Below are 17500 nucleotides of genomic sequence, written 5' to 3' on the forward strand. Positions count from 1 at the left end.
AATAAGTTTTCTTATTTGAACTTATGGATATATACCCAAAACAACTTAAATGCATGAGAAATAATGCTGTACTTACTACAATACAATAATACAATAACAATAATACAAAGAATAAGAATAAGAGACCTATTATACTCTGCGATGAGGTGGCGACTTGTCCAGGGTGTACCCTGCCTTCCACCCGACTGTAGCTGAGATAGGCGCCAGCGCCCCCCGCGACCCCAAAAAAGGGAATAAGCGGTAGAAAATGGATGGATGGATGGACCTATTATACTCTGGAAATGTTTTTTAGTTGTGTTCAGTGTTAAAAAAAATATTATATGGCTCTTAGGGAAATACATTTTAAAATATTTGGCTTCTTGGCTCTCTCAGACAAGAAGGTTCCCGACCCCTGCTCTACATAAAACAAAAACGGTAAATAATTCCATTTGCGAAGCTTCAACAATCAGTTTCCTCAGTTCCCAAACGTTTATTGAGTGTTGTTAAAAGAAAAGGTGATGTCACACAGTGGTGAACATGCCCTTTCCCAACTACTTTGGCACGTGTTGCAGCCATGAAATTCCAAGTTAATTATTATTTGTTTATGAGTTTGAACATCAAATATCTCGTCTTTGTAGTGCATTCAACTGAATATCAATCAATCATCAATCAATGTTTACTTATATAGCCCTAAATCACTAGTGTCTCAAAGGGCTGCACAAACCACTACGACATCCTCGGTAGGCCCACATAAGGGCAAGGAAAACTCACACCCAGTGGGACGTCGGTGACATTGATGACTATGAGAACCTTGGAGAGGAGGAAAGCAATGGATGTCGAGCGGGTCTAACATGATACTGTGAAAGTTCAATCCATAATGGATCCAACACAGTCGCGAGAGTCCAGTCCAAAGCGGATCCAACACAGCAGCGAGAGTCCCGTTCACAGCGGAGCCAGCAGGAAACCATCCCAAGCGGAGGCGGATCAGCAGCGCAGAGATGTCCCCAGCCGATACACAGGCAAGCAGTACATGGCCACCGGATCGGACCGGACCCCCTCCACAAGGGTTGAAAAGGATTTGCAAATCATTGTATTCTGTTTATATTTACATCGAACACAATTTCCCAACTCATATGGAAACGGGGTTTGTAATACAACAATTAGCCTGCACAGTTCGGGATGCGTTTTTTTCTACAACCTGGTCATGACAGTGTCTGACACCCGTGGTCAGAATGAACGCTGCCGTGTTCCGAGTGTCCTGAGTTATGTGGATAAGCGCCCAGACATGAGCGGCGGCGGCGGCGGGGCGGTGCCAGCCACACACACACACACACACACACACACACACACACACACACACACACACACACACACTCAGAAACTTTTAGTCTGATTAAATCCACTTTGCCAGCGTCTTTCACTTCTCGTTTTCCCGCAGCAGTTGTAAAAAGTCACTTTAGTGAGGAAGGGGTGGGAGCGGGGGGGAGATGTCACATTAGGTCGTTGGAGAACCATGAGCTTGTAGCAGGGCTGCTATGTCGTCACTGTGAGAGAGGTGGCTGTCAAGGCTGGCTGAGGTCAGATGATATTTACGCCTCGAGGCGGTCATTTTGCACTGTGTGTGTGTGTGTGTGTGTGTGTGTGTGTGTGTGTGTGTGTGTGTGTGTGTGTGTGTGTGTGTGTGTGTGTGTGTGTACAGTACAGGCCAAAAGTTAGGACACGCCTTCTCATTCAATGCCTTTTCTTTATTTGCATGACTATTTACATCAAGGGGTGTCAAACTCATTTTTAGATCGGAGGACCGTGGAGAGAAATCCACTCCCAAGTGGATTTAATCCCGGCACGATTACTTAAAAATAGCGACGACTTCATATTGTTTTATTTTTGTTTGTTTTAAGAATAGAACTGTTACAAGTAGTACAAAAAGCTGACCAACACGCCGGATTGTAGTCAGCTGGAGGCGTGTCTTAATGAAATTAAACAATGGATGTCCGCTAACTTTTTGCAACTCAACGCCCGAAAAACGGAAATGCTGATTATCGGTCCTGCTGGACACCGACCTCTATTTAATAATACAACTCTAACATTTGACAACGAAACAATTAAACAAGGCGACACGGTAAAGAATCTGGGTGTTATCTTCGACCCAACTCTCTCCTTTGAGTCACACATTAAAAGCGTTACTAAAACGGCCTTCTTTCATCTCCGTAATATCGCTAAAATTCGCTCCATTTTTGTCCACTAAAGACGCTGAGATCATTATCCATGCGTTTGTTACGCCTCGTCTCGATAACTGTAACGTATTATTTTCGGGTCTCCCCATGTCTAGCATTAAAAGATTACAGTTGGTACAAAATGCAGCTGCTAGACTTTTGACAAGAACAAGAAAGTTTGATCACATTACGCCTGTACTGTATATACCTTTATATACATACATATATACATACATACACACCTGTACTGGCTCACCTGCACTGGCTTCCTGTGCACTTAAGATGTGACTTTAAGGTTTTACTACTTACGTATAAAATACTACACGGTCTAGCTCCATCCTATCTTGCCGATTGTATTGTACCATATGTCCCGGCAAGAAATCTGCGTTCAAAGGACTCCGGCTTATTAGTGATTCCCAAAGCCCAAAAAAAGTCTGCGGGCTATAGAGCGTTTTCATTTCGGGCTCCAGTACTCTGGAATGCCCTCCCGGTAACAGTTCGAGATGCCACCTCAGTAGAAGCATTCAAGTCTCACCTTAAAACTAATTTGTATACTCTAGCCTTTAAATAGACTCGCTTTTTAGACCAGTTGATCTGCCGTTTGTTTTCTTTTTCTCCTATGTCCCACTCTCCCTTGTGGAGGGGGTCCGGTCCGATCCGGTGGCCATGTACTGCTTTCCTGTGTATCGGCTGGGGACATCCCTGCGCTGCTGATCCGCCTCCGCTTGGGATGGTTTCCTGCTGGCTCCGCTGTGAACGGGACTCTCGCTGCTGTGTTGGATCCGCTTTGGACTGGACTCTCGCGACTGTGTTGGATCCATTATGGATTGAACTTTCACAGTATCATGTTAGACCCGCTCGACATCCATTGCTTTCCTCCTCTCCAATGTTGTCATAGTCATCATTGTCACCGACGTCCCACTGGGTGTGAGTTTTCCTTGCCTTTATGTGGGCCTACCGAGGATGTCGTAGTGGTTTGTGTTGTGGTTTGTGCAGCCCTTTGAGACACTAGTGATTTAGGGCTATATAAGTAAACATTGATTGATTGATTGATTGAAGTAAAGGAGGAGGAGACGACGACGAGGGGGCGGAATAGCTTGTTTGGTAGAGCGGCCGTGCCAGCAACTTGAGGGTTCCAAGTTCGATTCCCACCTAGTCACTGCTGTTGTGTCCTTGGGCAAGGCGCTTTACCCACCTGCTCCCAGTGCCACCCACACTGGTTTGAATGTAACTTAGATATTGGGTTTCACTATGTAAAAGCGCTTTGAGTCACTAGAGAAAAGCGCTATATAAATATAATTCACTTCACGACACAGACAGGAAGGACGTCATTTGAACTTTACTTTTATTTATATAACTATAACGTATTTCCTTGAATTTCCGCCGGGGGGCTAGTTAATTTAAAACCTCCCCTCACTCCTGCGCTTACCAAAGGCATGCGGTAAAAGTAAGCATGCGCTAATTATTTTAAAACCTCTTCTCACTCCGGCACTTACCATAGGTATGCAGTAAAAAATTTAGTGTGATGTAAGCTTTGACCTTAAATCCTACTGAATAGCTCTTAATCTTCTTCCCTTTATGCGATTTCAAATTACCGGTATTGAAATCAGCCTCCTCCATTTTGAAAATGATGACAGGGGAAGTGTCACTCGTGACGTCACGAGTTTGACCCGGTGGTAAAACTAAGCATGCGCTAATTATTTTGCGGCAATTCAAGGAAATACGGTATAGCCATCCATCCATCTTCTTACGCTTATTCGAGATTGGGTCGCGGGGGCAGCAGCCTAGACAGGGAAGCCCAGACTTCCCTCTCCCCAGTCACTTGGTGCAGCTCCTCCCGGGGGATCCCGAGGCGTTCCAAGGGCAGCCGGGAGACATAGTCTTCCAAACGTGTCCTGGGTCTTCCCCGTGGCCTCCTACCGGTTGGACGTGCCCTAAACAGCTCCCTAGGGAGGCGTTCGGGTGGCATCCTGACCAGATGCACGAACCACCTCATCTGGCTCCTCTCGATGTGGAGGAGGAGCGGCTTTACTTTGAGTTCCTCCCGGATGGCAGAGCTTCTCACCCTATCTCTAAGGGAGAGCCCCGCCACCCGGCGGAGGAAACTCATTTCGGCCGCTTGTACCCGTGATCTTGTCCTTTCGGTCTTAACCCAAAGCTCATGACCATAGGTGAGGATGGGAACGTAGATCGACCGGTAAATTGAGAGCTTTGCCTTCCGGCTCAGCTCCTTCTTCACCACAACGGATCGATACAGCGTCCGCATTACTGAAGACGCCGCACCAATCCGCCTGTCGATCTCACGATCCACTCTTCCCTCACTCGTGAACAAGACTCCGAGGTACTTGAACTCCTCCACTTGGGGCAGGGTCTCCTCCCCAACCAGGAAAAGGCACTCCACCCTTTTCATGGTGAGAACCAAAGACTCGGTCTTGGAGGTGCTGATTCTCACCCCAGTCACGTCACACTCGATCCAGTGAGAGCTGAAGATCCTGGCCGGATGAAGCCATCAGGACCACGTCATCTGCAAAAAGCAGAGACCTAATCCTGCAGCCACCAAACCGGATCCCTTCAACGCCCTGACTGCGCCTACAAATTCTGTCCATAAAAGTTATGAACCGAATTGGTGACAAAGGGCAGCCTCACTGGAAAACGGGTCCGACTTACTGCTGGCAATGCGGACCACGCTCTGACACTGATCATACAGGGAGTGGACCGCCACAATCAGACCGATACCCCATACTCTCTGAGCACTCCCCACAGGACTTCACGGTCGAATGCCTTCTCCGAGTCCACAAAGCACATGTAGACTGGTTGGGCAAACTCCCATGCACCCTCAAGAACCCTGCCGAGAGTATAGAGCTGATCCACAGTTCCATAACAGGGACAAAAACCACACTGTTCCTCCTGAATTTGAGGTTTGACTATCCGGCGTAGCCTCCTCTCCAGTACACCTGAATAGACCTTACTGGGAATCCTGAGGAGTGTGACCCCACAATAGATGGATAGTTTAAACTCTAATTTTATTAAATATATATATATACAGATAATGTGTGTGGTGTGCGACTATGTGTAGGATTCAACTGTAGTGTGTTACCCTTAGTGTTGAGCGAGAGGGGCAGGGCATGCTTGTAGGTCCGTGAGCCAGGCAGGGAGTAGGGGGGCGATAGATCGGCGTCAAAGGTCCGTGACCAGGCGGGAGGTCGAGATCCAAGAGGCGGCCGGGAAAGCAGAGGGAACGCGGGAAGACGAGGCACACTGCTCGTAACGTGGGAACGAAGGCAGGCTTACGGGAACAGATGACTACGTTCTGGTGCGGGATAGCAGGTTGCGCCGGCTTATGAAGGCAGGTCTTCTGATCAGTTGGCGATTGATTGCAGCTGCTTGCTGCAGCCGGACCGGTGGTGTGCTCTGGCTGTGACAAGCACATTCTGAAAATGCATAAATCATAATGTTGTTGGGGTTTTTTTTTACACTTACATGTTGAGGTTAATATTATTCTACCTTTTTTTGCCGTTATTTGCATTTTCTATACCATACCATAGTGGTATAATATGGTATGGTTATTTATATTTTATGAATAAATTCTGTGGCAATGTTCATCAGTCAACTCATTGGTGTTAATTTTCAATCCGTCAAGATAAAAATATGTAATCAAAATCAAATTGCAGGATGTTATTTATCTAGTTCGATCATTTTCCGTGTGGATTATCATACACATATGTAGCATCATCTACAAAGATACAAAGAATTGTTTTTGCGACATCCAGTGGACACATTTAGAACAGCAGGTTCTTTCATTAAAAAATTTCATGTAACATTTTTTATAGTTAGCAAACTCATCACGCGGGCCGGATAAAACCTGTTCGCGGGCCTGGGTCCGTACGTTTGACACCCCTGATTTACATTGTCGATTGTCCCTGAAGGCATCATAGCTGTGAATGAACACATGTGGAGTTATGTACTTAACAAAAAAAAGGTGAAATAACTGAAAAAATGTTCTAGTTTCTTCAAAATAGCCACCCTTTAAAACAATTTCAGGTGACTACCTCTTGAAGCTCAAGGAGAGAATGCCAAGAGTGTGCAAAGGGTGGCTATTTTGAAAAAAGTAGAATATATATATATGTGTATAAGGCAGCATGTAAGCACTTTCTATCAGGGCCCGAGCAGCAAAGTAGTTTCTCCGACTTCGATCGCGTTGTTGAGGCCTTTAACGTGCACAAAAACTCACCAACTTTGGCGAAAAATGTGAGATTTCAAAATTGACCCTCTAGAACAGGCCTGGGCAATTATTTTGACTCGGTTGCCAAATTTTGAGAACCCGTCGATCTATTTTTAGGATCACTAATACAAAACTAATACAATAATGCTAATACAATATGACAGACTGCCTGAAAAAAATTAATCGAATTTAATTTTTTTTTACTGAATGAGACACCCAGAATGTACATGAAAATATAGAATGTGGGATTTACAATATTAACTAAGAACGATAAAACACTGAATATTGAAAATTTCGACTCAGGGCAGCTAAATTTGGAGGAAAAACATGTGTCTATCTATTTTTAGGAACGCTAATACAAAACCCCACAATAACGTCTGATTGACAGTTATAATTTTTGCTAGGATGGGCCCAAATACATTGAATATCAAAAGAGCCATTTTGTCCCTTATTTCAGTCCGGAGCCACAAAAATAATAACAGATAAAGATAGTCAAGTCAGGATACATTCACGTTATCACAGACAGTTATTATTTTTGGTAGGATGGGCCTAAATACATTGAATATCAAAAGAGCTATTTTTTCCATTATTTCACTAGAAGGAATCTAATCTGGAGCCACAAACAAAACAACAAATAAAGATAGTAAAGTCAAGATACATTCACGGCCTCACAGACAGTTATTATTTTTGGTAGGATGGGCCTAAATACATTGAGTATCAAAAGAGCCATTTCGTCCCTTATTTCAGTCTGGAGCCACAAACAAAATAGCAGATAAAAATGGCCAAGTCAGCATAATTTCACGGCCTCACAGACAGTTATTATTTTTGATAGGATGGGCCTAAGTACATTGAGTATCAAAGGAGCCATTTTGTCCCTTATTTTACTAGAAGGAAACTATTCTGGAGCCACAAAAATAATAACAGATAAAGATAGTCAAGTCAGGATTCATACACGTTCTCACAGACAGTTATTATTTTTGGTAGGATGGGCCTAAATACATTGACTATCTAAAGAGCATTTTTTTCCATTATTTCACTAGAAGGAATCTAATCTGGAGCCACAAACAAAACAACAAATAAAGATATTCAAGTCAAGATACATTCACGGCCTCACAGACAGTTATTATTTTTGGTAGGATGGGCCTAAATACATTGAGTATCAAAAAAGCCATTTTGTCCCTTATTTCAGTCTGGAGTCACAAAAAAAATAGCAGATAAAGATGGCCAAGTCAGCATACTTTCACGGCCTCACAGACAGTTATCATTTTGCTAGGATGGGCCTAAATACATTGAGTATCAAAAGAGCCATTTTTGTGCCTTATTTCAGTAGAAGGAAACTAGTCTGGAGCCACAAACCAAATAGCAGATAAAGATAGTATACATTCACGGCCTCACAGACAGTTATTTTGCTAGGATGGGCCTAAATAAATTGAGTATTAAAAGAGCCATTTTTTCCCTTATTTCACTAGAAAGTAAACTAGTCTGGAGCCAGAAAAAATAACAAATAAAGATAGTCAAGTCAGGATACTTTCACGGCCTCAAAGACAGCTATTATTTTTGCTAGGATGGGCCTGAATACGTTGAGTATCAAAATAGCAATTTTTGTTCCTTATTTTACCAGAAGGAAACTAGTCAGGAGCCACAAAAAAAAAACGGGTAAAGATAGTCAAGTCGGGATACATTCCCGGCCTCACAGACATTTATTATTTAGCTCGGATGGGCCTAAATACATTGAGTATCGAAAGAGCCATTTTTGTCCCTTATTTCCGTAGAAGGAAACTAGTCTGGAGCCACAAACAAAATAACAGATAAGGATAGTCAAGTCGGGATACATTCACGGCCTCACAGACAGTCATCCTTTTCCTAGGATGAGCCTAAATACATTGAGTATCAAAAGAGCCATTTTTGTCCCTTATTTCACGAGAAGGAAACTAGTCTAGAGCCACAAAAAATAACAGATAAAGATAGTCAAGTCAGGATACATTCTCGGCCTCACTGACAGCTATCATTTTGCTTGGATGGGCCTAAATACATTGAATATCAAAAGAGCCATTTTGTCCCTCATTCACGAGAAGGAAACTACTCTGGAGCCACAAACAAAATAGCAGATAAATATAGTCAAGTCGGGATAAATTCACGGCCTCACAGACAGTTATATTGCTAGGATGGGCCTAAATACATTGAGTATCAAAAGAGCCATTTTGTCCCTTATTTCACTAGAAGGAAGGTAGTCTGGAGCCACAAACAAAACAACAGATAAAGATAGTCAAGTCAACATACATTCACAGCCTCACAGACAGTTATTATTTTTGGTAGGATGGGCCTAAATACATTGAGTATCAAAAGAGCCATTTTGTCCCTTATTTCAGTCTGGAGCCACAAAAAAAAAAAAGCAGATAAAAATGGCCAAGTCAGCATACTTTCACGGCCTCACAGACAGTTATCATTTTGCTAGGATGGGCCTAAATACATTGAGTATCAAAAGAGTCATTTTGTCCCTTATTTCACTAGAAGGAAACTAGTCTGGAGCCACAAACAAAATAACAGTTAAAGATAGTCAAGTCAGGATACATTCACAGCTTCACAGACAGTTAACATTTTCAGTAGGATGGGCCTAAATACATTGAGTATCAAAAGAACCATTTTGTCCCTTATTTCAGTTTGGAGCCACAAATAAATTAGCAGATAAAAATGGCCATGTCAGCATACTTTCACGGCCTCACAGACAGTTATCACTTTGCTAAGATGGGCCTATGTAACGACCTGGTCGCATCGTGGTGCGTATTTCGTTCTCCCAGGGATGCAGACGGGCTTCGGACACAGCGTTCAGGTAGGAAATGATTTATTCAAGCAATAAAACAGACTTTGATAAAACTAAAAGAGCTAGCATGGGAGCAAGAAAACAAATAGCCTAGCGTGTAAGCAAGCAGGTAGCAAGCAGGAAAGCAGAAGTTGTTACTTGTTGTATGAAAACAAATTAGGAAGCAAGACTGACTGACTGGAGAAGGTAGGCTTAAATAACGACAGTAATCACAAAACAGGTGCACGTCCGGAACAGGCGGAAGGTGAAAATAATGAGTAACTATGGAAACAGGAACCAAAGGAGTCCAAAACCAACAGACAACACAAAAAGACTCAAAAATCTAAATCATAATATGATCCGGGCAGTGTATCAATACAGCCTAAATACATTGAGTATCAAAAAAGCCATTTTTGTCCCTTATTTCATGGGAAGGAAATTAGTCTGGAGCCACACACAAAATAACACATAAAAGTCAAGATACATTCACAGCCTTACAGACAGTTATCATTTTTTTCAGGATGGGCCTAAATACATTGAGTATCAAAAAAGCCATTTTTGTCCCTTATTTCATGAGAAGGAAATTAGTCTGGAGCCGCACACAAAATAACACATAAAAGTCAAGATACATTCACAGCCTTACAGACAGTTATCATTTTTGGCAGGATGGGGCTAAATACATTGAGTATCAAAAAAGCCATTTTTGTCCCTTATTTCATGAGAAGGAAATTAGTCTGGAGCCGCACACAAAATAACACATAAAAGTCAAGATACATTCACAGCCTTACGGACAGTTATACTTTTTGGCAGGATGGGCCTGAATACATTGAGTATCAAAAAAGCCATTTTTGTCCCTTATTTCATGAGAAGGAAATTAGTCTGGACCCACACACAAAATAACACATAAAAGTCAAGATACATTCACAGCCTTACAGACAGTTATCATTTTTGACAGGATGGGCCTAAATACATTGAGTATCAAAAAAGCAATTTTTGTCCCTTATTTCATGAGAAGGAAATTAGTCTGGAGCCACCCACAAAATAACACATAAAAGTCGGGATACATTCACAGCCTCACAGACAGTTATCATTTTTGGCAGGATGGGCCTAAATACATTGAGTATCAAAAAAGCCATTTTTGTCCCTTATTTCATGAGAAGGAAATTAGTCTGGAGCCGCACACAAAATAACACATAAAAGTCGGGATACATTCACAGCCTCACAGACAGTTATCATTTTTGGCAGGATGGGCCTAAATACATTGAGTATCAAAAAAGCCATTTTTTTCCCTTATTTCATGAGAAGGAAATTAGTCTGGAGCCACACACAAAATAACACATAAAAGTCAAGATACATTCACAGCCTTACGGACAGTTATCATTTTTGGCAGGATGGGCCTAAATACATTGAGTATCAAAAAAGCCATTTTTGTCCCTTATTTCATGAGAAGGAAATTTGTCTGGCGCCGCACACAAAATAACACATAAAAGTCGGGATACATTCACAGCCTTACAGACAGTTATCATTTTTGGCAGGATGGGCCTAAATACATTGAGTATCAAAAAAGCCATTTTTGTCCCTTATTTCATGAGAAGGAAATTAGTCTGGAGCCACACACAAAATAACACATAAAAGTCGGGATACATTCACAGCCTCACAGACAGTTATCATTTTTTGCAGGATGGGCCTAAATACATTGAGTATCAAAAAAGCCATTTTTGTCCCTTATTTCATGAGAAGGAAATTTGTCTGGAGCCGCACACAAAATAACACATAAAAGTCAAGATACATTCACAGCCTTACGGACAGTTATCATTTTTGGCAGGATGGGCCTAAATACATTGAGTATCAAAAAAGCCATTTTTGTCCCTTATTTCATGAGAAGGAAATTAGTCTGGAGCCGCACACAAAATAACACATAAAAGTCGGGATACATTCACAGCCTGACAGACAGTTATCATTTTTGGCAGGATGGGCCTAAATACATTGAGTATCAAAAGAGACATTTTCTACCGCTTATTCCCTTTTGGGGTTGCGGGGGGCGCTGGCGCCTATCTCAGCTACAATCGGGCGGAAGGCGGAGTACACTCTGGACAAGTCGCCACCTCATTGCAGGGCCAACACAAATAGACAGACAACATTCACACTTGCATTCACACACTAGGGACCATTTAGTGTTGCCAAACAAAAAGAGCAATGTTGTCCTTTATTTCACTAGAAGGAAACTAGTCTGGAGCCACACAAAAAAAATAACAGATAAAGATAGTCAAGTCAGGATACATTCACGGCCTTGCAGACAGTCAGAAATTCTATAACTGTTTACGAAATTGCACATTTTTTTCCCCCAAAAACTTTCTCCCCTGGCCTAAACAAACATGACAAATGTGACATTGTTGTTTCTTTTTCTCCCTGCAGAGATCGGGCGGGTACGCAAGGACATGTACAACGACACGGTGAACGGCGGCATGTTCAACGGGCGCGACATGGAGGAGCTGCCCGAGGCGGTGGGGCCCGTGGCACAGCTGCAGGAGAAACTCTACGTGCCCGTCAAAGAGTACCCTGACGTGAGTGCACGGGCCTGTTTACTTTTCGCTCGTCTCTTTTACCCGCTCTCTGTTTTCCTTCGCACCCACACAAAACACAGATGCCATTAGAATTTTTTATAACATACAGTTCAAAAAAGTATGGCCATAAGTTGTCATTTTAGAGAATTAGAAGGTGTCGCTCAACTTTTAGGTGTCCAAACAATATATATATATTTTTAAATCTATTTAAAGACAAAAAATACCTGCCAGCTTTGTGCTATTAGCATCCACGTTTCACATTATTTTGTGTAAATGGTAAATAAAAACTAGGGATGCACCGAAATGAAAAGTTGTGGCCAAAGCCGAATAATGAATGCAGTTTTTCACAAAAAAAATTTATATTGCATAAATAGCCTACAAGTAAATATTTAGACATGTTTTTCAAATAAAGTAATTTTTTATTGAATATTGACATTTTTTTAATATTCCAGTAGCCTTTGCTTTTCAAAAAAAGCACAAAGTTTTTCATTTATATTAGGCCTTCAAACAAAACATGCATCCCAAAAAAAATAAAGTGCATTAAAGTGGATAAACCCACAACAAATGAATTATTGTCCTTTTGGCAAAAGTCTGCTTAGCCACAGTAGATATGCTAATAATGTAAACAGAAGGCTCAAGTAAATCTCAATTAAGTGTGTGCTTGTAACCTCTTACACTTATACAGGTAGCCTACACAACAGGCTAATAATGTAAACAGAAGGCTCAAGTAAATCTCAATTAAGTGTGTGCTTGTAACCTCATACACTTATACAGGTACACAACATATCCCAACGTCACTGCACGTTGGTTGATTGCGTCACCGCGTCAAAAAATTGTGTCACACGCCACTATTCGGCCTTGTTTTTAACTCATTCCACCGAAGGCCGACCGTGGCTTTTTTTTGCCATATTCGGCCGAATATATTCGGTTAGCGATTAATCGGTGCATCCCTAATAAAAACAGAATACAATGATTTGCAAATCCTTTTCAACTTATATTCAATTGAATAGACTGCAAAGACAAGATACTTAACGTTCTAACTGGAAAATGTTGTTATTTTTTGCAAATATTAGCCCATTGGGAATTTGTTGCTTGCAGCATGTTTCAAAAAAGCTGGCACAGATGGCTAAAAAAAAGACACTTATTTGAAACGGGCTTATTGGGAACAGGTGGGTGCCATGATTGGGTGTAAAAGCGGCTTCCGTGAAATGCTCAGTCATTCACAAACAAGGGCGGGGCGAGGGTCACCACTTTGTCAACAAATGCGCTGTCCAACAGTTTAAGAACAACATTTCTCAACGAGCTGTTGCAAGGAATTTAGGGATTTCACCATCTATGGTCCGTAATATCATCAAAAGGTTGAGAGAATTTGGAAACATCCCTGCACATAACGTTAAATGCGCGTGACTTTGGATCCCTTAGACAGCACTGCATCAAAAAGCGACATCAGTGTGTGAAGGATATCACCACATGTGCTCAGGAACACTTAGGAAACCGCTGTCATTAACTACAGTTGGTTGCGAAATCTGTAAGTGCAAGTTAAAAATCTACTTGTCAGAGTTTGTTGTTGACAAACCCCAAGATGCAGAGAAGGAGGCAGGCATTTTGCAGGTAAACATGATTTTATCTTTAAATACTAAAACAAGAACAAAAACAAAAGGGTACAAACAAAAAGCGTGCATGAGGCGGATAACAAACTTGGCTATGAACAAACAAACTTGGAAGCAGGGAACAAAATACAGTAAGCTACAAACCGCTACCAAGCAATTCCATTTCTTTCGGTCGTCTAGAGGGGGGGGGGTTGCCCACTTCTGAGGTCCTCTCCAAGGTTTCTCATAATCAGCATTGTCACTGGCGTCCCACTGGATGTGAATTTTCTCTGCCCACTGGGTGTCAGTTTTCCTTGCCCTTTTGTGGGTTCTTCCGAGGATGTCGTAGTCGTAATGGTTTGTACAGTCCTTTGAGACATTTGTGATTTAGGGCTAGATAAATAAACATTGATTGATGATGATTGAAATATAGCTTACCGCAAAGCGGCATTGACACGAAACGACAGGTAGCAACGACAATAATCCAGCACAGACTGGATGGGAAGGCAGGTTAAAATAGGAGCGGGCTGATTGACACCAGGTGTGGCCAGGTCCCAATCAGCCTCAGCTGAGGGGATACAGCGCTCAGGGAGAAACACAGGAAACAGACAAAATAAGAGCGCTGACAGATAATACTACACACACAGAGGAAAAAAAGATGAATGCAGAGGAAAAATTAACCAAACTGTCAGGGACGAACCTGACACTACTATGTAAATCCAAAGCCATTTATCAACAACACCCAGAAACGCCGCCAGGTTTCGCTGGGCCTGAGCTCATCTAAGATGGACTGATGCAAAGTGGAAAAGTCTTCTGTGGTCTGACGAGTCCACATTTCAAATTGTTTTTTTGGAAACTGGGGACGTCATGGCCTCTGGAACAAAGAGGAAAAGAACCATCCGGATTGTTGTAGGCGCAAAGTTGAAAAGCCAGCATCTGTGATGGTATGGGGGTGCATCAGTGCCCAAGGCATGGGTAACTTACACATCTATGAAGGCACCATTAATGCGGAAAGGTACATACAGGTTTTGGAGCAACATATGTTGCCATCATGGACGCCCCTGCTTATTTCAGCAAGACGATGCCAAGCCACGTGTTACAACAGCGTGGCTTCGTAGTAAAAGAGTGCGGGTACTAAACTGGCCTGGCTGTAGTACACACCTGTCTCCCATTGAAAATGTGTGGCGCATTATGAAGTCTAAAAGGGAAAGAATTCCACCTGAAAAGCTTCAAAAATTTGTCTCCTCAGTTCCCAAACGTTTACTGAGTGTTGTTAAAAGGAAAGGCCATGTAACACAGTGGTAAAAATTCCCCTGTGCAATGTTTTTTTGCAATGAGTTGCTGCCATTAAATTATAAATTAATGATTATTTGCAAAAAAAAAATGAAGTTTTCTTAGTTCGCACATTAAATATCTTGTCTTTGCAGTCTATTCAATTGAATATAAGTTGAAAAGGATTTGCAAATCATTGTATTCTCTTTTTATTTAACATTTATACAACGTGACAACTTGACTGGTTCCGGGTTCTCTGAAGGCACATTTTTTTAACATTATGATATAGAAATCTGTATAAAACATTTTCTAATATATTCCATCCACTTAAATAGGCATTTGTCGGCTGTCCAGTTCATGGCAGAGCAACAGGTGGCGCTCTAACTCCAAACTGTAAGGTAATATTTGCCCGTCAGAAGCTTGAAGAAAGTTATTTCCTGGAAAAGGCATGCTAACAAGGGTGGAAATATTGATATAATAATAACTCCAAAAGGCAATTTCGGTAGAAAAAAAAAAAAAAAAAAATTGCGTGTAAATACTCAAGTGCTAACAGTAAGGACGCTGGCCAGATCGCCAAAAAAATATATTGATGTATACCTGCAAAATGAGCAAAAAAAGCAGGCATAATAACATGCTAACATTACCATGCGTGAAATAACAAAATACTTGATTAAGTTACTCTATATCCTAGCAAAATTGTTTAAAGAGCTAGCATGCCAACATTAGCATGCATACAGTTAGCATGCATGAAGTAACAAAATATTTGACCCCGAGACATATACCTGTAACTTTATCCAAAACAGCTAGCATGCTAACAGTTAACATGCGTCAAATAACAAAATATTTGACCCCGAGACGTATACCTGTAACATTATCTTAACAGCTAGCATGCTAAAGGTTAGCATGCGTCAAATAACAAAATATCTGACTCCGAGGCATATACTTTGTGGTTAGCATATCTCACATTTCAAGTAACACGACTGTAAGGTGTATGGCCGCGGAAATAGCGGAAAAAGTGTCAAATCAGATGAAAAAGTTAGCATGCCTGAGTTAGCTTGCTAGCATGCTAAGATCATCACACTGGCAGTTGACAGCTGTCACATACCAAGCTATATGACTCAGGATTAAACTGTTTCAAAATTAGCTCAAAAACATCGAATGTAGTCTTTCCGGCGTTTGTCTCGGAGCAATCGTCCATTAAAATGGATGTACCCCATTCAATTGGCCCCTTTTTTAATTCTATTGGTGAATAGCGTTGCCATGGTAACACGAAATGTTCCCAATTTAAAGTACCCCCATCGACGCGAACGAGACCTTTCCTACGGTATAACATATGTGGGGGTCCGAGGGCCGGTTCGTCTCGTATTATTAGCGAAAGAATCCCACTGCTGCTTGTCCTAAAAGTAATTTTTTTCAACAATAAATAAAACTAGAAAATTCCCGCGGAAATTTTGACGGGCCTGCTATCTGTGCCCTGGACTTCTGGCCGCGGGTACCAGGAAGCCGCCGCACTTTTAAGATGGTGCCAAGTGTCTGAATCGGAGAGTTTTGGGAGTAACTGTACAATATAAGCAACGCAGCTATCCTAAAACGTTAGCATGCAGACATTAAAATGCTAACATTTAGCATGTGTAAAAAATGTTTGCATGCGTCATATACCAAGTTATATGACTCGTATGGCTGCGTAAATAGAGAAAAAAGGTTAAAATTAGATGAAAAACTTAGCATGCTTAAGTTAGCTTGCCAGCATGCTATCGTTTACATGCTAACAGCTAACAAATGTCACATACCAAGTTATAACTCTGGTGTAAACGGTTGAAAAAGTAGCACAAAAAGTCAGCATGCTAATGTTAGCATGTTAACAAGCTAAGGCCCTCTGATTACAAGCTGGCAAAACCCAAAAATTGGACGTCAAAACTTTTTAGCCGGGGTCAAAGTAGACAAGGGTGTGGACAAAATGAGACGTTAAGCACCGAGCTACGTGAAAGAGGCTGAGCTACAAGAGGAGGTACTCTTGTCTTTTCGCCGTTTGTCCCAGAGCAATCGTCCGTTAAAATGAATGTACCCATTCAATTGGCACGTTTTTTATTTATTGTTGAATAGCGTTGCCATGGTAACACAAAACCTTCCCAATTTAAAGTACCACCATCGACGCGAACAAGACCTTTCCTACGGTATAACATACGTGGGGGTCCGTTGGCCGGTTTGTCTCGTATTAAGTGTAAGAATCTCTTAAAATTTGATGAAAAACTTAGAATGCTTACGTTAGCTTGCCAGCACGCTATCGTTTGCATGCTAGCATCTAACAAATGTCACGCACCAATTTATAACTCTGGTCTAAACGGTTGCAAACGTAGCATAAAAAGTTATCATTCTGATGTAATCTGCGGTCCTCTCCAAGGTTTCCCATTGTCATCCCACTGGGTTGAGTTTTTCCTTGCCCCGAGGATGTTGTTGTGGCTTCTGCAGCCATTTGAGACACTTGTGATTTAGGGCTATATAAATAAACATTGATTGACATTGAACGTTAGCATGTTAGCAAGCTAAGGCACTCTGATTGCCATCTAGCCAAAACCAAAAATTGGACGTCAACTTTTTTTTTTTTTGCTTGGGTTAAAGTAGACGAGGGTGTGAACAAATCAAGTCGTTAAGCACCGAGCTACGTGAAAGAAAGGCTGAGCTACAAGAGGAGGTACTGTTGTCTTTTTGGCGTTTGTCTCAGAGCAATCGTCCATTAAAATGAGTGTACCCATTCAATTGGCCCGTTTTTTATTTATTGTTGAATAGCGTTGCCATGGTAACACAAAACTTTTCCACTTTAAAGGACCGCCGTAGGTCCAATTGAGACCTTTCCGACGGTA

General features: G+C 41.7%; 1 protein-coding gene across 3 annotated transcripts in view; it reads left to right on the forward strand.

The window, feature by feature from the left end:
• qki2 (QKI, KH domain containing, RNA binding 2) overlaps window positions 1-17500 on the forward strand; it is a 98173-nt gene that overhangs the window by 9885 nt on the left and 70788 nt on the right. For all 3 annotated transcript variants that reach the window (XM_061907709.1, XM_061907710.1, XM_061907711.1), the window contains exon 2: window positions 11630-11778. In XM_061907709.1, coding sequence (XP_061763693.1) covers window positions 11630-11778 — 149 coding nt within the window. The remainder of the gene's footprint in view (window positions 1-11629; window positions 11779-17500) is intronic.

This window comes from Nerophis ophidion, linkage group LG08, assembly GCF_033978795.1.
Source record: "Nerophis ophidion isolate RoL-2023_Sa linkage group LG08, RoL_Noph_v1.0, whole genome shotgun sequence".
In the NCBI taxonomy this organism is placed as follows: Eukaryota; Metazoa; Chordata; class Actinopteri; order Syngnathiformes; family Syngnathidae; genus Nerophis; species Nerophis ophidion.